This window comes from Pristiophorus japonicus, chromosome 20, assembly GCF_044704955.1.
Source record: "Pristiophorus japonicus isolate sPriJap1 chromosome 20, sPriJap1.hap1, whole genome shotgun sequence".
Taxonomy (NCBI): domain Eukaryota; kingdom Metazoa; phylum Chordata; class Chondrichthyes; family Pristiophoridae; genus Pristiophorus; species Pristiophorus japonicus.
In genome coordinates this window covers 22,909,006-22,931,034 of record NC_091996.1, presented here as the reverse complement: position 1 = coordinate 22,931,034, position 22,029 = coordinate 22,909,006, and the positions used below count along the sequence as shown (strand labels likewise).

General features: G+C 46.0%; 1 protein-coding gene across 1 annotated transcript in view; it reads right to left on the bottom strand.

Moving 5' to 3' along the window:
* Positions 1-1,063: 1,063 nt before the first annotated feature.
* The window catches only part of LOC139233092 (carboxyl-terminal PDZ ligand of neuronal nitric oxide synthase protein), a 148,396-nt gene continuing 127,430 nt past the window's right edge, over positions 1,064-22,029 (bottom strand). The window contains exons 10-12 of the mRNA XM_070863610.1: positions 18,834-18,999; positions 14,910-15,264; positions 1,064-3,575 (exon numbers count right to left, since the gene is read on the bottom strand). Coding sequence (XP_070719711.1) covers positions 2,987-3,575; positions 14,910-15,264; positions 18,834-18,999 — 1,110 coding nt within the window. The 3' untranslated portion in view covers positions 1,064-2,986. The remainder of the gene's footprint in view (positions 3,576-14,909; positions 15,265-18,833; positions 19,000-22,029) is intronic.

Genomic DNA, 22,029 nt, shown 5'->3' with positions numbered 1-22,029 from the left:
ATGGGCCTAAGGGCCTCCATCAGTGCCATAGAATTCAACCGGGTAGATCTTTTGTGCGATGGCGTGAATCGGCAACCCATTTTACATCTCTCCCGATCTTAATTTTATTTCTTCTGACTATCCCCCATTTTACACTATCGGTCAAGACCTATCCCCAATGATTCTAAGTTCAGCAGAAGCCCAAAACAACTCCAGATTTCCCACAAACACCTTGAGTTGTGTTCAGTCTGGAAGCTGTCACTGTGCCTGAGCCAGTGTATCCAGCTCCAGCACGATGCAACTGTCGGTGGCTTCAGTTCAAACAAGCATCAACTAATCTGCATCAATGCAACAGGACACGTTGGATCCATCTTGAGATCATGTTGTTCTAGCATGTTAAAACAACACCGCTTTTAAAAAAAACCTTTAATCAAATGCGATGAGCAAAATACAATAATGACTGTTTATCGTGGCCACATAGTCACTGTGCCAGTTACCCTCTATTTTCATTGATGGATTTAAAAAAAAAAATGCAACTATCTATGTAAGATCAGTCTACAGGGACATGGTTTAAAATGATTTTTACTTCAAATGATTTCTGAGCAGGACAATTTTGGCCAGTTAACCAGTCTGTGGCTTGACGGGATTAAAATCTATCTCATGCTTGCCGCGATGAGATAGCTTTGCTGGGAACACTTATGCCATCAGCTCAGTACATTTGGATGAGGCGGGTTGTAAATCTGTGGAAGAGTTCAATGGCCTGCCTCCAACCCATGAGATTAAACCTGTATCTCTTCTTTCAGACATTTAAATGACATGGCTAGCAGCTGTCGGTGAGCGAGAGGGAACTTTCCTAATTCTATGAGATTGTTATCAACGGTTCAAATAAAGATCACCTGCACATCAAAAAATTAATTGGCAGGTTTTGCACAATACAGACTGAGTTGGGACCGGGAAGAGGCGCTGATGGCAATTAAGCCTTGGTAGATCTGTGACAATACAGTCAGGTGCCTCTCACAGGGGTCTAGTGTCAACTGCAAGGATAGTAACCCCCCCCCCCTCCCCGCCACATAGCACGCTTGGGGAAACTCAGAGGCGAGTTTATAAAGCAGTCCTGGCACAGCCCTAAGGGAAGGCCATTGGCCTACTCTATCAGGTAGGAAGGGTGTGTGGCATAAGGGAGACCAAGGCAAGAAGGAGTTTCATTTGTAAAGAAAATCAAATGTTGCAGTCCTCCGTTTTTGTATTATTTTCTTCCATTTTACAGTGCATATAATTTCCAGGGGGCGAAGCTTTAGTACTGGTTGTCCTACTCGATGGCCGACAGTTATGAAGTAGAGGGCGGGAAGTGTGCAGGGATTCACGTTCGGGTTTTCCTGCCCACTCTCTGCATCTCTACAGGCAAGAGGCCTGAGATCAGGAACTCACGGTGAGGATAATCGTGGCCGAGAAGCTGATCATCCAGTATGCGTCAAGTCAGGGAATAAGTGAGCTGCGTCACCAACCCATCGCATTAAGCAGGTTAAACACTAACTGACGGAGCATCTCGGAGAATGCTGACAATGCAGGCATGTCTCACTGGATCATGGGGTGGGGAGGGTAGGCTGGTGTTGGCATAGTCCAGTCCCCGAGGTGGGTTAGGTAGGGTTAGGGCAGGGGTAACCTAGCACAGGTACCGCTTTGGTCTCGCTCTTGCGGCTTTCAGGCGTTTGCAGTCCTACTCTTCTGACTCGATTCTTTCACGTCAGTCAAAAGTGGCAGGTTTCACTGTAGAGCATAGATCTGAAGGCCCAAACCGGGCCTTTCCTCGCCCTCTGCAGGCGGTCCAGCCTCAGATTCAAAATCAGACAAAGCAACGGTCCAGGAGAAAACATTCAGCATTTGCATAGACTTAAAGCAAGTGCAAGAACCCTACTGTCACCAGGATGTACGGCCCGGCACCAATCCCGGGAAGAAATATGGCCTTGATGGGCAGAAGACAAGTGCAGCTCAAAAGCTATATTGTTACTGACTATCCAAGGCAAGAGTGATCACAAAACTTCCAATCCATTTCACAATGTGAGACATAATATGGTTTTACTCAGATACCTGGAAAGAATCAGCACAAGTCATGGTGTATTCAAAGACAGTTACATTATCATCGATATTGTATAAAATTGACTCAATGTAAAGATGTATATATATTGGATTCTTAATCAGCCTTCCAGTAAATGGCAGTGCAAGAGTTGCAGTTACATCTGCTGATTTCACTACTTAAGTCTTCTGTCTGTACCGTGAACAATGAAGTTGTCCCACAACGTGATGGGAGCCTCAGCAATGGTGTCATTTTCATTTTTTTTTTTTTAAAAGAGCTACCATAAGAAAGTGGAGAGTATGTCAACAGCAGTGAGGAGCTCTCCATATCAGATTCCATATCAGATGGCTTGCTTCTTAGAGACCGAGGAGAATATTAACATCTTTCAAAAAAACATCTTTCTCTCCCTCCCTCCTCCACGGACTACAGGTAAAGGAACAGAAAGCAGTTGAACAACAGTGGGATTACACTGCAATGTAAAAGAAAAGAAATTGTGCATAGGCACCTCAGACACTGCAATATTGTACACAATACTTTATCTCCTGTATTTCCTGATAATTACACCCCTGGAAAATGTATGTTGTGCCCCTAACGCGTCCCTCGTTGGTCTCAGAACTTATGCAGCCCGTGTGCAAGTTGAGCCCAAACTAACTTGGGACCAAGGAGCTGGCTGGAATTCAGCCCCGACCATCCACCATCACAAATAAATTGGGTACTCAAACTCCAGATCTCCTACTGGGGACGTGATGGACAAATCACCCTTCAGACGAGTAATGATGATGGAAGTACTATGAAAAGCTTTCCTAGAGCTATAGATATCGAACCTTTTGATAAGCTGGAGCTCAGCTGATAATGAAGCGCGGACGAGTATAACTTGCGATCATTGATGAAGAAGCTGTAATGAAAATATTCCTGTAGCAACAAAGGAAAGCTTTAGCCAGAAGTTAGACGATTTAAATTTTGATCCTCAGTCTCCTCCACCGAGGCTTTCTGATGTTCTCCTGAATCTTCAGCATCATTGTCCAACAGCTCGTCCTCGGAGAAGCTGATGTGCAGGCAGGTCTCATTAAGTGGCGGGGAGAAGGGGAGGCTTCCGTTGGCATAGTCCAGACCATGGCAGCCACTGCTCGGGCTATGCAGAGGGAACTCTCCCAGAGGCCTCGCTGTCCCGGCCTGGTCCTTGCAACTTCTAGGCATGGCGTTTGCAGTCCTGCTTTTCTCACTTGACCATTGGCTGACGGTCAAAGTGGGAGGCTCGGCTGTAGAACGGAGATCTCCAGGCCAAAACCAGGCCGTTCTCTCCTCGGCAGGCTGCCCGGCCTCAGGTTCAAAGTCAGACAGAGCAAAAGTACAGGAGGAAACGTCTGTAAAACTTGATGTGTGCGAACTCTGCAGCAGGCTGTTGATGACCACTTGCTCGAAGCATCGCGATGTTGACTCAGTGGCTATCAGAAGCGATCTGGTCGAGCGCTTCCTCATGACGGGTGGCGGTGGGTTTAGTCGTGGAATGGCCTGATTAAACCTTGAACAAACAAGAAAAAAGGAATTAGCTCAAGCTCTTCCTGGTCATGTCTCACTAACTCCTAAATCAGTGTCTAGAAGCCATGAAATTGCAGACAGCCCTCACGGTTTTTTTATTAAAAACAATGATTTGAGGATAATGTTAGCTGTGCGAGATAATCAGCTTGCCAGCTTTGATAGGCCAATTGCAATTAAGTGTCTCGATAGATTACAGTGTGTGTCGTCTGTAAATGTATCTTTATATTAGTTGCCCTTTCAGATGAAAGCTCTGTTGACAGCTAGACATGATAATAGTCTGCAATTTGGTTAATTTTATGGTTTGAAGTGCAATATGAAGAGAAATGTTACAGTAAAACAAACTGCTGGATAATGGCCACATTTAAAAGTTTATCCACTTACACTGGGAGGAAGAAAGCCATTTGCCAGTTTAAAGAATTCTCAAAATCCATCACAATCTTAAAAAATAGGCTTTCAATTTAACGGTGAACAACAAAAGGAGATGGAAGCAAAATACAATCTATAAATAAATGAATTACGATTGAATTTGTTTTCCTTTCAAATTTAGTACCACATTCAGCAGAAAAGGAAAATTTAACAATGGCAAACAACTAAAAGACAGATTTCAACTTGGGCGTGAGTGCAGTGTGCGGGGGAGGGGAACAGCACCCATGATGCAGTGTCAGCCTATAGATTGGGCTAACCAAACTGGTAGCAATACAGTGAGGAGGATTTCCTGGAGTGTATAAGGGATGGTTTTCTAGAACAATATGTCGAGGAACCAACGAGAGAGCAGGCCATCCTAGACTGGGTCTTGTGTAATGAGAGAGGATTATTTAGCAATCTTGTTGTGCGAGGCCCCTTGGGGAAGAGTGACCATAATATGGTAGAATTCTTCATTAAGATGGAGAGTGACATAGTTAGTTCAGAGACTAGGGTCCTGAACTTAAAGAAAGGTAACTTCAATGGTATGAGATGTGAATTGGCTAGAATAGACTGGCAAATGATACTTATAAAGGGTTGACGGTGGATAGGCAAAGCCAGATATTTAAAGATCACATGGAGGAACTTCAACAATTGTACATCCCTGTCTGGCGTAAAAATAAAACGGAGAAGGTGGCTCAACGGTGGCTGACAAGGGAAATTAGGGATAGTGTTAAATCCAAGGAAGAGGCATATAAATTGGCCAGAAAAAGCAGCAAACCTGAGGGCTGCGAGAAATTTAGAATTCAGCAGAGAAGGAGAAAGGGTTTAAGTAGGAGAGGGAAAATAGAGTATAAGAGTAAGCTTGCAGGGAACATAAAAACTGACTGCAAAAGCTTCTATAGATATGTGAAGAGAAAAAGATTAGTGAAGACAAACGTAGGTCCCTTGCAGTCAGAATCAGGTGAATTTATAGAAACATAGAAAATAGGTGCAGGAGTAGGCCATTTGGCCCTTTGGGCCTGCACCACCATTCAATAAGATCATGGCTGATCATTCACCTCAGTACCCCTTTCCTGCTTTCTCTCCATACCCCTTGATCCCTTTAGCCTAAAGGGCCATATCTAACTACCTCTTCAATATATCCAATGAACTGGCATCAACAACTCTCTGCGGTAGAGAATTCCACAGGTTCACAACTCTCTGAGTGAAGAAGATTCTCCTCATCTCAGTCCTAAATGGCTCACCCCTTATCCTTAGACTGTGTCCCCTGGTTCTGGACTTCCCCAACATCGGGAACATTCTTCCTGCATCTAACCTGTCCAGTTCCATCAGAATTTTGTATGTTTCTATGAGATCCCCTCTCATCCTTCTAAACTCCAGTGAATACAGGCCCAGTCGATCCAGTCTCTCCTCACATGCAGTCCTGCCATCCCGGGAATCAGTCTGGTGAACCTTCGCTGCACTCCCTCAATAGCAAGAACGTCCTTCCTCAGATTAGGAGACGAAAACGGAACACAATATTCCATGTGAGGCCTCACCAAGGCCCTGTACAACTGCAGTAAGACCTCCCTGCTCCGATACTCAAATCACCAAGCTATGAAGGCCAACATACCATTTCACTTCTTCACCGCCTTCTGTACCTGCATGCCAACTTTCAATGACTGATGTACCATCACACTCAGGTCTCGTTGCACCTCCCCTTTTCCTAATCTGCCGCCATTCAGACAATATTCTGCCTTCGTGTTTTTGCCCCCAATGTGGATAACCTCACATTTATCCACATTATACGGCATCTGCCATGCATTTGTCCACTCACCTAACCTGTCCAAGTCACCCTGCAGCCTCTCAGCATCCGCTTCACACTCACACCGCCACCCAGCTTAGTGTCATCTGCAAACTTGGAGATATTACACCCAATTCCTTCATCTAAATCATTGATGTATATTGAAATAGCTGGGGTTCCAGTACTGAGCCCTGCGGCACCCCACTAGTTACTGCCTGCCATTCTGAAAAAGACCTGTTTATCCCGACTCTCTGCTTCCTTTCTGCCAACCAGTTCTCTATCCACGTTAGTACATTACCCCCAATATCATGTGCTTTAATTTTGCACACTAATCTCTTGTGTGGGACCTTGTCAACAGCCTTTTGAAAGTCCAAATACACCACATCCACTGGTTCTCCCTTGTCCACTCTACTAGTTACATCCTCAAAAAATTCCAGAAGATTTGTCAAGCATGATTTCCCTTTCATAAAGCTATGCTGACTTGGACCGATCCTGTCACTGCTTTCCAAATGCGCTGCTATTTCACCTTTAATAATTGATTCCAACATTTTCTCCGCTATTGATGTATAATTACCCGTTTTCTCTCTCCCTCCTTTTTGAAAAAGTGGGGTTGCATTAGCTACCCTCCAGTCCATAGGAACTGATCCAGAATCGATAGACTGTTGGAAAATGATCACCAATGCATCCACTATTTCTAGGGCCACTTCCTTAAGTACTCTGGGATGCAGACTATCAGGCCCTGGGGATTTATCGACCTTCAATCCCATCAATTTCCCTAACACAATTTCCTGGCTAATAAGGATTCCTTCAGTTCCTCCTTCTCACTAGACCCTCAGACCAGTTGAACAAATACTTTGGTTCTGCCTTCACGAATGAAGACACAAATAACCTTCCGGAAATATTAGAAGATTGCCATTTCTTTGTTCCCCATTATAAATTCACCTGGTTCTGACTGCAAGGGACCTACGTTTGTCTTCACTAATCTTTTTCTCTTCACATATCGAGAGAAGCTTTTGCAGTCAGTTTTTATGTTCCCAGCAAGCTTCCTCTCATACTCTATTTTCCCTCTCCTACTTAAACCCTTTGTCCTCCTCTGATGAATTCTAAATTTCTCGCAGTCCTCAGGTTTGTTGCTTGTTCTAGCCAATTTATATGCCTCTTCCTTTGATTTAACACGATCCTTAACTTCCCTTGTCAGCCACGGTTGAGCCACCTTCCCCGTTTAATTTTTACAATTGTACAATTGTTGAAGTTCATCCATGTGATCTTTAAATGTTTGCCATTGCCTATCCACCGTCAACCCTTTAAATGTCATTCGCCAGTCTATTCTAGCCAATTCACGTCTCATACCATCGAAGTTACCTTTCCTTAAGTTCAGAACCCTGGTCTCTGAATTAACTGTGTCACTCTCCATCTTAATAAAGAATTCTACCATATCATGGTCACTCTTCCCCAAGGGGCTCGCACAGCAAGATTGCTAATTAGTCCTTTCTCATTACACATCACCCAGTCAAGGATGGCCAGCCCTCTAGTTGGTTCCTCGACATATTGGTCTAGAAAACCATCCCTAATACACTCCAGGAAATCCTCCTCCACCGTATTGCTACCAGTTTGGTTAGCCCAATCTATATGTAAATTAAAGTCGCCCATGATAATTGCTGTACCTTTATTGCACACATCCCTAATTTCTTGTTTGATGCTGTCCCCAACCTCACTACTACTGTTTATAATGGGGAACAAAGAAATGGCAGACCAATTGAATAGATACTTTGGTTCTGTCTTCACGAAGGAAGACACAAATAAGCTTCCGGAAATACTAGGGGACTGAGGGTCTAGCGAGAAGGAGGAACTGAAGGAAATCCTTATTAGTCAGGAAATTGTGTTAGGGAAATTGATGGGATTGAAGGTCGATAAATCCCCAGGGCTTGATAGTCTGCATCCCAGAGTACTTAAGGAAGTGGCCCTAGAAATAGTGGATGCATTGGTGGTAATTTTCCAACATTCTATAGACTCTGGATCAGTTCCTATGGATTGGAGGGTAGCAAATGTAACCCTACTTTTTAAAAAAGGAGGGAGAGAAAACAGGGAATTACAGGCCGGTTAGCCTGACATCGGTAGTGGGGAAAATGTTGGAAGCAATTATTAAAGATGTAATTGCAGCGCATTTGGAAAGCAGTGACAGGATCGGTCCAAATCAGCATGGATTTATGAAAAGGAAATCATGCTTGACAAATCTTCTAGAATTTTTTGAGGATGTAACTAGTAGAGTGGACAAGGGAGAACCAGGAGGTGGTGTATTTGGACTTTCAAAAGGCTTTTGACAAGGTCCCACACAAGAGATTAGTGTGCAAAATTAAAGCACATGATTATGGAGGTAATGTATTGGCGTGGATAGAGAACTGGTTGGCAGACAGGAAGCAAAGAATAGGAATAACCGGGTCCTTTTCAGAATGGCAGGCAGTGATTCAAGGTTCAGTGCTGGGACCCCAGCTATTTACAATATACATTAATGATTTATACGAAGGAGTTGAATGTAATATCTCCAAGTTTGCAGATGACACTCAGCTGGGTGGCAGTGTGAGCTGTAAGGAGGATGCTAAGAGGCTGCAGGGTGACTTGGACAGGTTAGGTGAGTGGGCAAATGCATGGCAGATGCAGTATAATGTAGATAAATGTGAGGTTATCCATTTTGGTGGCAAAAGCAGGAAGGCAGAATATTATCTGAATGGTGACAGATTAGGAAAAGGGGAGGTGCAACAAGACCTGGGTATCATGGAACATCAGTCATTGAAAGTTGGCATGCAGGTACAGCAGGCAGTGAAGGCGGCAAATGGCATGTTGGCCTTCATAGTGAGAGGATTTGAGTACAGGAGCAGGGAGGTCTTACTGCAGTTGTACAGGCCCTGGTGAGGCCACACCTTGAATATTGTGTTCAATTTTGGTCTCCTAATCTGAGGAAGGACATTCTTGCTATTGAGCGAGTGCAGCGAAGGTTCACCAGACTGATTCCTGGGATGGCAGGGCTGACATATGAAGAAAGACTGGATCGACTAGGCTTATATTCACTGGAATTTAGAAGAATGAGGGGATCTCATAGAAACAAATAAAATTCTGACGGATTGGACAGGTTTGAAGCAGGAAGAATGTTCCCGATGTTGGAGAAGTCCAGAACCAGGAGTCATAGTCTAAGGACAAGGGGTAAGCCATTTAGGACCGAGATCAGGAGAAACTTCTTCACTCAAAGAATTGTGAACCTGTGGAATTCTCTACCACAGAAAGTTGTTGAGGCCAGTTCGTTAGATATATTCAAAAGGGAGTTAGATGCGACCCTTATGGCTAAAAGGATCAAGGGGTATGGAGAGAAAGCAGGAATGGGGTACTAAATTTACATGATCAGCCATGATCATATTGAATTCTCTGCCCAGGGAAGCAGTTGAGGCTAGCTCATTGAATGTATTCAAATCACAGATGGATAGATTTTTAACCAATAAGGGAATTAAGGGTTATGGGGAGCGGGCGGGTAAGTGGAGCTGAGTTCATGGTCAGATCAGCCATGATCTTGTTGAATGGCGGAGCAGGCTCGAGGGGCTAGATGGCCTACTCCTGTTCCTAATTCTTATGTTCTATGAATGGTGGTGCAGGCTCGAAGGGCTGAATGGCCTACTCCTGCACCTACTTTCTATGTTTCAGCTGTGGCTCAGTGGGTAGCACCCTCGCCTCTGAGTCAGAAGGTTGTGGGCTCAAGTGCCACTCCAGGGACTCGAGCACAAAATCTAGGCTGACACACCATTGCAGTGCTGAGGGAGAGCTGCACTGTTGGAGGTGCTATCTTTCAGATGGGACGTTAAACCAAGGCCCCGCCTGGCCTCTCCAGTGGATGTAAAAGATCCCATGGCACTATGTGGAAGAGCAGGGGAGTTACCCCCAGTGTCCTGGTCAATATTTGTCCCTCAAATCAACATAACAAAAACAGATTATCTGGTCATTATCACACTGCTGTTTGTGGGAGCTTGCTTGTGCGCAAATTGGCTGCCGTATTTCCCACATTACAACAGTGACTACACTCCAAAGGTACTTCATTGGCTGTAAATCGTTTTGAGATGTCTGGTGGTCATGAAAGGCGCTTTATAAATGCAGCTCTTTCTTCCTTTCTTTCTAGCGTGGAGCCTGGAACGCTTAAACTCCCGGGCCTCAGGAGCAACAACTTCAGCACGAACCCGGTGGGAATGGCGAGGCGACAGGCACCTCCCTCACAAGCAAAAACCGCAGGATTAAAATGGCGGCAGGTGCAAATGCGTCGGGGAGCGCCCGACCACCATTTTCACCACCCACCCACTTCCCATCTGGTGGAAGGATTCTAATCGGCCCTCTCCACGTAATCACTGCAGGTATTTAACAAAACCGGTTGGGGACAAAATGCTTTTTTTATCAGTAGTACTGGAAGAGATAGACTTGACTCAAATAGTTTGGTGACAAGATTATAAATTGGTGAAGCTCTAGTCACCCAGAGAAACTCAATTCCTCACGCCTCTGGTTCAAGGTTTAAATGGATCTGGTGATTTGCAATGTTGTTATGCCAATGGTAAAAGATTTGCGCCCACTAGTGGTCTCGAGCAGTAATTACACAAGGGTTTACTAATTGCATTTCCATTGGAGTAATAATTGGCCTAATTCCATATAAAACGGGTGTAAATTGCTGCAGTTTACAGAAGTGAGTGTGCAGTCTTCAAAAAGACAGCTCAGTGTGCACACTTCCAACAGCAGACTGCAGAACAACCAGTTAAGAACATAAAAAAATAAGAGCAGGAGCAGGCCATTCAGCCCTCAGAGCCTGCGTGAAGGAGCAGTGCCCGGGCTCACTCGACTCTCATATGGCTTTACTACAGGTCTCATCAATCTTTCATATTTTTCCAAGGGTGTCTACCGCAAGAACCGCTGGAACATTCAGCCCAACTAGGCAGCGGGGCATGGCATGCAGTCATAGAAGAACCCAGAGTTGCATAAACTCAGATCTCCAGGCCCTCTGGACTAACTAGATCTGTGACGTTATGGATTACTGGGTGTCTGTGCTAATAAGCCTGGAGGGAGATGGCACTGGCACTGAGTGCCAACTCTCCCATTCCCCCCACCAGGACTGCAGACCAGTGCCGCAAGAATTCAATGACCTCACCAGGATAGACAAGGTAACATAAATTACTGCGGATGCTGGAAATCTGAAATGAAAAGAGACAATGCTGGAAATACTCAGCAGGTCAGGCAGCATCTGTGGAGAGAGAAACAGAGTTAGCATTTCAGGTCGATGACCTTTCGTTAGAACCGGAGAAATTTATAAGCAAGTGCAGAGGCAGGGAAAGGGAGGAGGGGAGGAAAGAACACAAGGGGGTAACACACTCTGAAAGGGGGCATACCCAACTTTAAACACCTCATATCCAATAAGTTACTACATGCATTGTGAATGTATAAGAAGAAAACTCAGAGCTGCTGAGAAGATTGCCCCTCATTACCATATACTTAAATGACGGGACTCCACAGATGAATCGAGGGAAGGGCCAAAAAGTACGAGGGAACTCGGTGGACACAATTCATGGCAGAAAACCAGCAGAAAAGGTTTCTCACAATTTTCTTGCCACAAAAATTAACTTGCCCCGATTATGCATCAGAAATACACTGAAATCGGTGAAAACCCCAACGGCTATTATTGAAATTTCATTCAACTAAAAACAGCGGTATTAATAAACTCTGAAGGCAGGACTACTACCAAAGTTTTCTCAGTAAATGATGGTGGATTGGAGCTTGCAAACTCCATTCCTGATGGCATTTAAACAGAGCACAATGCTTGCTCAATACATTCTGCTCCTGGTACAGATAGTCCTGCTGGAAAGTGGACGTGTGTGGACTTCAGGTGAGACAGAATTGGACTGAAGTGTATATTCCCCCCCCACCTGACGGAGTACTGACACACTTGACTCATACATGAAGAGTGACCACTTGGGCAAGTTCTCAGAGCAGCCCAAGCGGGAGTCCAGTAAAGCTGGGGATTTTTAAAGAAGCCACTTTACACGCTGCCGAATGTTCCCGTGCAGCCAAATTCAAAAAAAGGGTATTGGCGCTTGATGATAAATCTGAGCCAGCACCATGTCGGTAATGTAGGCATCTGTGAGTATGCTCACTGGTTTGTAGAGCTGTTGACCCCTTATTTATTGGGGACTTGGCCTGGAGGGTGGTGCACGGAGCAGTCCCGTGCAATAAGTTTTTAAGTCGGTTCACGGGCTCCCAGGCCGCCTGCAATTTCTGTGGTCTGGAAGAGTCCGTGTTCCATGTTTTTAACTGAGTGTGCGAGGATGCAGCCTCTATTCCATTATTTAAAGGGGCTGCTTCTCAAATTCTGGTTGCGCTTCAGTCCCACACTCCTGATCTTTGGGCACCCTGTGCGGAGGGGAGAGGGTAGGGCCGAGGGCCTCCTTGTAGGACTGCTCCTGGGCACAGCCAATGGGGCCATCAGCCGGTCCAGGCAGTGGGCAGTCGAGGGGGTCGTTCAGCCCGACTGCCTGCCTCTCTTCCGTGGTTACATCCAAGCCAGGGTGTCGCTGGAGACGGAACAGGCGGGTACGCTCGCGGCCTTCCACGAGAGGTGGGCGCCGGAGGGACTGGAGTGCATCATCACCCCTCGCAACCAAATTTTAATTTGATTTTAATGTCTAAAGTTTAATTTGTTTAAGTTGTTGCTTTTAGTGCCCCTCCCCCTTTTAGCCAGGGGGCACTTGTTTAATTTGTGTTTTTAGTGCCCTCAAAAAAAAACAAGGGGGCACTTGAAAAGTTTTTGGCATGTGCCCCCCCCCCCCCCCCTTTTAATCAGGGGGGCACTTGATTACTGATACAACTCAAAATAGTTGTAGAGCTGTTGAGTTGGGAGTGGCTTAGCCAGTCATGTGATGTTCACAAAACTCAATAAAACCCCAGCCAGTTGGGTTCGGGGGATCCACGATGAGCCCGAATGATGAACTGGTAATGTGTAGCGTGATTGTTAAATTTTGGCTAATAAACCAACGAGTTATTAATAGCAATGAGTTGCTATGAATTCTTACGTAAAGGACCCATGAAGCAACTACATTAGTGTCCATGAAGAGCTTCGAGTGATTCACAGGAGATTAGTGAGAACCTGAGGTAATCACCCATTTTACTGTACTTTTAAAAATAGAAAGAAAATTGCCCAATTCACTGCAGATCAAGAGAGCCTTTGCATTAGATTCAAGACATAGTGACAGCTCCTCTGAATGAGGCTTCTTTGAAGCCTGAATGGGCACAGTTCATTTTTCAAGCACACCTCATTTCCATGAAGTGGACAGACTGTATTCAGGATCACTCAGCGCTCTTCATCTTGAATGCCGTGCACCAATTATCATGCCTAGCTCTGTGAGCTGAATCCCTGCACGAGATGCCAGGTTATCAGAAGAGAAATGCTTAACCAGCTCAGCGACACCAGCAACCAATTTTTATTAAAGAACGTAATTTAAAAAAATGAAAACACGTGTCGTTTCGTTAAGCAGATCGACTTGGGTAAATGTCACAGTGATGGCTCAATGTTGCCAAACAAATACAAGTTGATTTCGAACAAGGTCTCGATCAAATCGGGTATGAACCTGCATTAAACGCAATTTATCTAAACTCCCCAGTAGCTCTGTGCACGTGTCTGGCATATGGTCAGCCCTGGTCTGCGCTGAGTTCACTGACGGCAGCCGAGTCACCAGTTGCAATGGACAGAGGGCCGGAAGAATGGCGTTGCTTCCTGATCCCTGTCTAATCGCCCTTGTTGGAAAGGTGTGTGCGCGCACACGTCGACACTAGGCAAACATGGAATCAGACTCCATGGAATCAGTTGTAATAAGACAACTCACCGGGGTGGCACGGGAAAGTTTCCCCACTTGGGTGCGAGATACTAGCGGACTGTTGCCTCATCTCTCAACCATAGAACCCGACCTCAGCAACAGTCACCACCTTCAACACAAGAGGCAGTAAGGGGTGAAAGGCGCAGAGAGGAAAAAATAAAATGCGATCAATCTTCAGAAACTTTGGGCTAGAGTTTCCTACTTGGTGGGAGAGTTGGGGCGGGCTCCTGGCAGGATATCTGGATGTGGGGTTGGGGGACGCTGTGGGTCTTAGATAAGGGGGAGGGGAAGAGAAAGAATCATAGAATCATTACAGCACAGAAGGAGGCCATTTGGCCCGTCGAGCCCGTGCCGGCTCTTTGCAAGAGCACTTCAACTAGTCTCACTCGCCCGCCCTTTCCCCGTAGCCCTGCAATTTCTTTCCCCTCAGGTACTTATCCAATTCCCTTTTGAAAGCCACGAATGAATCTGCCTCCACCGCCTTTTCAGGCAGTGCATTCCAGATCCTAACCACTCGCTGCGTAAAAAAGGTATTCCTCATGTCGCCTTTGGTTTCTGCCAATCACCTTAAATCTGTGTCCTCTGGTTCTCGACTCTTCTGCCAATGGGAACAGTTTCTCTCTATCTAATTCTGTCTCGACCTCTCATGATTTTGAACACCTCTATCAGATCTCCTCTCAACCTTCTCTGCTCCAGCTTCTCCAGTCTATCCACGTAACTGAAGTTCCTCACCCCTGCAACCATTCTTGTAAATCTTTTCTGCGCCCTTTCCAAGGCCTTCAGAGAGAGAGAAAAAAGGTGGAGGTGCAGAGATTGAATACGTGAAAAATTCAAATTGTAGAATAGATGCTTATTTCTTAAAATATATTTAAAAAGCTATCAAAAATGAGAAAACTGGCAGAAATCTAAGAATAATTTAGGTGCGGCGCTTTCTGAAAATAAGGACATCGTTGTGATTATTTAATGGATTCTCTTCCCCTTCTAGTTCATTTTTGTCGTTAGTCAGGCAAAATCATCACTCGGAAAGGGAAAATGTTTTCCTTCCAGGGGTGAGATAGTGACCACTGTCCACCCTTCTCTGTGAAAGACATTGAACGAGGGAGTTGTTAAACCATTGGGGAGCCAAACCTTCACAGCCTTTTGGCTCGCTCCGACTGAGAGAGGGCGGTACAGGGTGTGAGGTCAGACAGCAGGGCACAGGGATGTATGTATGTATGTAGAGTAACAATACATTCAACTCTACCTTTCGGTCTTTGTTTCCAGACTCAGATCTTCCAGTTTCAGTGTAGCTGCGATCTCTCCCCAGGCAGGAGTTTTTTCATGGACCTCTGACCCTTCAATCCTTCGGCTTGCCTCTTTCTTCCCATTCATTGTCTGGCAGTTGCTATTTTCCGGCTTCACTTCAGGGATCCCTTGGCCCACATTCATGAGATTTATAAAAGACTGGCTGTTGTCATGGCAAATCGGGTTGCTTGGCCCAGAAGAACCAATCAGAACACTTCCGGGGGTTGAGGTGGAAGGTACGTCCATTACGAGATCGTGGTGCTGAAGATTCAACGATGAAATCTGTTCTGAAATGGAACTCATACTAGGATCAGCTGGGGGGTAAAAAACATATAAAACATTGTTCAGTGATTTATAGCCTCCCACTCACTCAAGGTTAGGGGCAATCTACGGTAACCTCTTTTGGAACAAACCTGGGTTGTTTTATGTACAAATAATGTCCATATATAGCAATTATTATCAGCAGATTTCAAGATACTGGTGGTCAGTACTTTTGGGACTTATGGAGTGATGTTTCTAATGGGTGTTTCATACTGCACCAGCGCACAGAGGGGCAACACCCGGATGCCCCTATTCTACATAAGACATAGTGCAATGCTCATTCTAATCGTGTGGACTCCCCTGTATACTCCTACAGCCTATAACCATGGTTAGTGGATACAACAGCTATGACCTCATTCTTGGATCTTAGACGTTTATTACATAATAATGACTGCTGCCTCCGCCAATTGAATCACCAGGAATCGATAAATCTTATGACCTGAAGACATTAAGTGACTGTTATCGTAAGGAAATGGCTTCTGCAGTTTGGAAACATTTAATGCCCGGCTTCTATTACAGTTTTCACACTCGATGTACACCATTAATTTAATGCAAACAAAATCAAAGTACAGAGCTGCCAAGTCGCATTCCACTTTGGCTCTAGCTGTGCAATCTCCATCAAGACTCACCAAAGTCAGCGGTGGGCCAACATTGTGATGGATCCGGCAGACACAAGCTCCGAGCGCAGGGGTGGGCAATTATTTGGGCTGGAGGGCCACTTGACAAATTTTGGTGAGCTGTTGCGGGCTGCCCACTAATGTTCCCCCGAAGGCGCATGGCTGCAAGGTCGCTCAACAATCGCGCGGTCCCGCGCAGGCCGTTCCCCAGCTCCTGCCGCGGGAAGAGATACTGCGCATGTGCGGCTGCATAGTGGCCGGCAGCGCAGCAAATTTAAAGGGCCGTGCACACAAACAAATTAGAGGGAACATTGCACAAACATAAACACTGCATAAACATTAATTCAGATAGTCGTCAGATGCTATCTTGCATACACAACATGAATTCGATACTGTTTAGAAATGAATCAATGATAAAAGTTGAAATTGTGATGGTATCTTCTGGTCTCTATAAATAAATCAGTGCTGTGAAATAGAGCCTCAGCATCAGTTCCCCACCTCAGTCATCATTACGTCCCTCTGCAAAGATTACTAATGCCGTCCCAATTGGTGCCAGGTGAAAACTACCCTGCCATCGCACTCTGGATACCGGGAGAGGAAAGGTGCAGCGCCGATCACTTTCTTTGGTAAAAGAGTCGTGGTGATGAGACGCCGTTACTGCACCTAACCCGACTCTGTGAGCAACCAACAGCCGCAGGTTGGGGCCATAAAAGGAGCGGAGGCGCGGCGGCCCGGGAGCAGCGTGTGGGTGTACTACTTCAGGGAACAGCGCGAGCTGGTGCAGGAGGACAACGACATGGAGAAGGGCGACTGGATTGGACATCACCAAAATCATGGTCGCTGACTGGAGCAGGAGAGGCTGTAAGCAGCAGAGGAGCGGCGAGGTTGGGCGAAGGAGCGGCGAGAGATTGTAGAGGGATGTGATTGGGGCCCAGGAGAGGCGTGAGTTCGTTGCCCAGAAGAGTCGAGGGCCCAGGGGCAGCAAGGGCCAGCCCACACTGTGCGATATGTGTGTGCACTAGGTCAGTGCAGCAGAACTGGTCTCCAGTCGTCTTGGTTAACCCTTGCCACTGGACCAAGACCTAGCTCTGTTAAGCCCGTGTGGTGGCTGGTGTGCAACGGCCACCACACGTTTAAAAAAAATCCACGCACAGGCATCTTCCACCCTTCAACATGTAGTTCGGGATCTGGAATATCAGGTCCTTCATTGAAACACCTGTGAACTCATCGCTTTTTGGTGTGGAAGCAAGTCATCCTCGATACGAGAGACCGCCAAAGACTCCACTCTAAATTGGATAGGGCATATTAGAGTACGCAGTGCATTCTGGGTACAGATATCCGCCATTGGGGCCCAGACTCACGGAACGGATCCTTTTAAGATCAGGCCAGGGAGATTCGCTTTTGTGAATTATTAATTTGAATGAAGTATTATTATGGTTTTTTTCCTTGGCTGCAGTTCGGGTCTGTCTCTGACCTGAGAAGTGAAAGTGAATAGACAAACATGCAGCTCGAGCTCCAGCTCGTGTTCTATTTCTGTCCCATCCAGCGGGCCGGATAGAATAACTTGGCGGGCCAGATATGGCCCGCGGGCCATATTTTGCCCACCACCTGTCCTCGCACATACTCCCACTGAGGCGCGAGTGTGATTCTCAGGTTAGTAGATGGTGGGAGGTAGATACAGCGCACATGCACCCAGGTTCTACCAGCCACACACAGTCCGACACGCTGGTTTCCTGTAACACTCCAAGCAACACTGCACGTGGAGGGACATGGAGCATCCCAGCAACGTTCAGTGACATCCTGAAGTTCAGAGGAAGGCAGACTGTTCCACTATGTGCAGGAGGTTTAACCTGGCTGATACGTGAGGTTTTTATTTAATGTATCCCACGCAAACTGCCAATTTAGTACAAAATGGGCACCAATCAGTCCAAGGAATCCACATCACTTCCAGCAGACCAGTAGAACAGGCTACATCATCAGTTCTGAATCCAACCTCATGCCCCAGATGGCATCAGTTTGGGCTTGGAATGTCAGTGCAGGGGAGCAGGACATCTAGAATCGTCCATAATTCCAACAGGTTTGTTCCACCTTATGGGACAGACGCCGAGTGATTGCAAGTGATAATTGTGTTGCGAAATATACACATCAATAAACCGTTATAAAGACAGAAAGACTTGCATTTATATATCGCCTTTCACGACCACCGGACGTCTCAAAGCGCTTTACAGCCAATTAAGTACTTTTGGAGTGTAGTCACTGTTGTAATGTGGGAAATGCGGCAGCCAATTTGCGCACAGCAAGCTCCCACAAACAGCAATATGATAATGACCAGATAATCTGTTTTTGTTATGTTGGTTGAGGGATACATATTGGCCAGGACACTGGGGATAATTCCCTGCTCTTCTTTGAAATAATGCCATGGAATCTTTTACATCCACCTGAGAGAGCAGACAAGGCCCCAGTTATATGTCTCATCTGAAAGACAGCACTGCACTGTGAGTGTCAGCCTAGACTTATGTGCTCAAGTTCCTGGCGTGGGACTTGAACCCACAACCTTTTGACTCAAAGGCTTCTGACTCAAAGGCGAGTGTGCTGCCCACTGAGCCACAGTTGACACATTGGAACTTCTACTCTCCAGATAAGGGTTCTGTGGCACTTTACAAAATTGCGTAGCAAGTCTGTGCCCAGCTGGAGAATCGACCAAGGATTCTGGTCATTGTTAACCAACATCACCCCAAAAAAAATAATGATGATCTGGTCATTATGACATTGGTGTCTGAGGGAGCTTGCTGTGGGCAAATTGGCTGCTGCGTTTCCCTACCTTACAACAGTGACTACACTTCATTGGCGAGGTCGTGAAAGGCGCTATATAAATGCAAGTCTTTTGTTCTTTTTCTTTATTATTGGTCGATGCGCCCTTGCTGAGCCTCTGGAGTGCTCCTTACCCGTTTGCTGTGCGCACACTCGGATCTCCAGGTCCTTCAACTGCCTGACCAAGAGGGCGACGTGCTGCAGGAGGTCCTTGTTTTGTAGCATGAGCTGGTGAACGCGGGCCTGGGACTCAATTCTGGCTGCCGTCTCAGCTGACAACTGGTCTTTCAGCAGGTGCACCTGACAAAACAAAAGGAACAGTTGGTGTGACTCGTGAACAAGACGAGCTTTGTGCCCCTCACCCCCCCCCCCCCCATCAATGCGGACATACGGTACAATCAACGGGCTCACAGCTCAGTGAGTAGCTGGGGGCCGACTGCTGAAAGGTATCTTCAGAATTGACGCAGCGCACTGGAGTTTGGTTGAGAGCACCTTGATGATTTGATAGCGCTGTTGTGATACGACAAAGGATCTAATCACACGCAAGCTGGCGGTTTGAAGCCTCCAATAAAGACACTAATACTGGGTAAACAGGCTCCAAATATTACAGCGTTAAAATGTCAAATGTTCTCTGTGTAATGTTGAATAGCAGTAATGAACCGTGTTTACTCTCTCAGACAGTCGGGCATCAGGCTGCCCCATCAATTGTCCCAATTTATCCTCCACTTGGCGAGACTGCATGAACTTAAATCCATTACAGCCATCCTGTTGTTTCGTCCCAATTAAATCTCATGAATGATTTATTGCTCATACAGACCCGACCCATTTCAGCCCGTCGTATAGCTGCTCTGTAATAGCCATTTCAATTCAGAGGTGAGATCGCGGCCTTAAATGCATGCCCATCTATTTGTGTTGTCATTGAATTTACAGCGAAGTTACTGTATCTTTACGACTGGCTGGTGGAGGCATCCTGGTGAATCAATGATTCTGTTGTAATCGCTGCAGCTTTATCGAGCAGCATGCTCTCTGGCAATGGCACTGTGGTGGCTCGTTCATTGAATATATTTAAGGCGGAGATAGACGGATTTTTGAAGGATAAGGTAGTCAAGCGGTATGGGGAGCGGGCAGGAAAGTGGACTAAAAAAGTTCACTAAATATATTCAAAAGGAGTTAGATGAGGTCCTTACTACTAGGGGGATCAAGGGGTATGGCGAGAAAGCAGGAATGGGGTACTGAAGTTGAATGTTCAGCCATGAACTCATTGAATGGCGGTGCAGGCTAGAAGGGCCGAATGGCCTACTCCTGCACCTATTTTCTATGTTCCTATGTTTCTATGATTAGATCAGCCATGATCTTATTGAACGGCAGAGCAGGCTCGAGGGACCAGATGGCCTACTCCTGCTCCTATTTCGGATGTTCTTATGACACGGAGTCCCGTTCTCCGTCTCCATCCCCATCATACCCAGTTGTTTAATGCAGAACCCGTTTACAAATGCCACTGCAAGCACTTGCAACAGAATCAGCTGTGCAATGTATCAATGTAACCATAAATCAGTAACTAGTAGCTTACTTTCAATAGCCTATAAATTGCTGCTGCCAGTGTTGGAATACGAATGCCCAAAGCATTCACGTGGCACCTCTCTGCTACTTAATGCTTTAAACCACTTATTTTAAACGGGTTAGTGTCCGTTTTAAAAATAAAATACAAACAGGCAGAGGAATATCAAGTGAAGAGATGAAATGTTCAGTGAGCGCTCGTTCCTGAGCTAACGTCGAGCTCAATCGATGGGTTCAGGCAATGGCATTAACCACGAGCGTGAAATCCATCTCGAATATTACAGACCTCAGCTCCCTCTGTACAGCACTGCAAGACAATCAGTAAGCTGGATTCTTATTCCTGCCTGTTGGTAATTTTGTGAGCACTCCATTAAAATGCAATCAGCGCCCTCCAGCTGAGCTAATTGTAAAAATGGAACGTGAGAATTTTTGATGGATTCTCCATCACACAGCCGGAGATGTCCCACAGCTCCTTGTGGACCTGCCAGTGCCCGAATAAAATGGCTGTGCCTGCAGCCAAAGCCCAGTCAGTGCACAGTTGCCTCGTGCCCTTCAATCTGTCACCACAGGGAACGTTTTCATTTGGGCTCTTCGCAGATTTATGTCCATAAAACCAATGGCGTGTCTCTCGCTCCACTTTATTATTGTCACTATGGTGCTAGTTTGTTTAAATTTTCCTCTCTTGTTTCTTCCAAGCCCCTTCCTGCTCTGCCCCCTCCCTGCCGACGCACTGTTCCGAGAGTAGTGCTCATTGCCCTGTCTCCTACTTTTCACATATTAATTCCCAGAATCTCAATCCTTCCTCCTACTGGCTTGCAAGTATTAACACTTATGTATTTAACCCCTTGCAATCTGTATTACACTACCACCAGAGGGCCTACCTGTTGGAGTCCCAAGGGATCCCAGCATCCCTTGGGAGCACAGTATATAAGTAGGCCACCCACGAGGTATCTGCATTCTGGAGTCTTATTAAAAGGAGCTAAGGTCACACTTTCTCATTGTACACAGTACTCAGTTTCATCCTTTATTATGAACACATCAATTGGCGACGATTTAACCAACAACCGTGCAAAAATGCAAAGAACAGTTGGTATCCTGGAGAAGTTCTCAGAAGGGGACGATTGGGAGGCCTTCGTGGAGAGACTCGACCAATACTTTGTGGCCAATGAGCTGGAAGGGGACGAGAATGCTGCCAAACGAAGGGCGAACTTCCTAACTGTCTGTGGGGCAACAACCTATGGCCTCATGAAGAATCTCCGAGCTCCGGTAAAACCAACAGCTAAATCCTATGAAGAAGTGTGTACGCTGGTCCGGGAGCACCTAAATCCAAAGGAAAGCGTTTTGATGGCGAGATATCGGTTCTACACATGTCAACGGTCGGAGGGCCTGGAAGTGGCGAGCTATGTCGTCGAACTAAGGCGCCTCCGCAGGACATTGCGAATTTGAGGGATTCCGAGAACAAACAGTGGATGCATTGGTGATCATTTTCCAACAGTCTATCAACTCTGGATCAGTTCCTATGGACTGAAGGGTAGCTAATGTAACACCACTTTATAAAAAAGGAGGGAGAGAGAAAACGGGGAATTATAGACCGGCTAGCCTGACATCAGTAGTGGGGAAAATATTGGAATCAATTATTAAAGATGAAATAGTAGCACATTTGGAAAGCAGTGACAGGATCAGTCCAAGTCAGCATGGATTTATGAAAGGGAAATCATGTTTGACAAATCTTCTAGAATTTTTTGAGAATGTAACTAGTAGAGTGGACAAGGG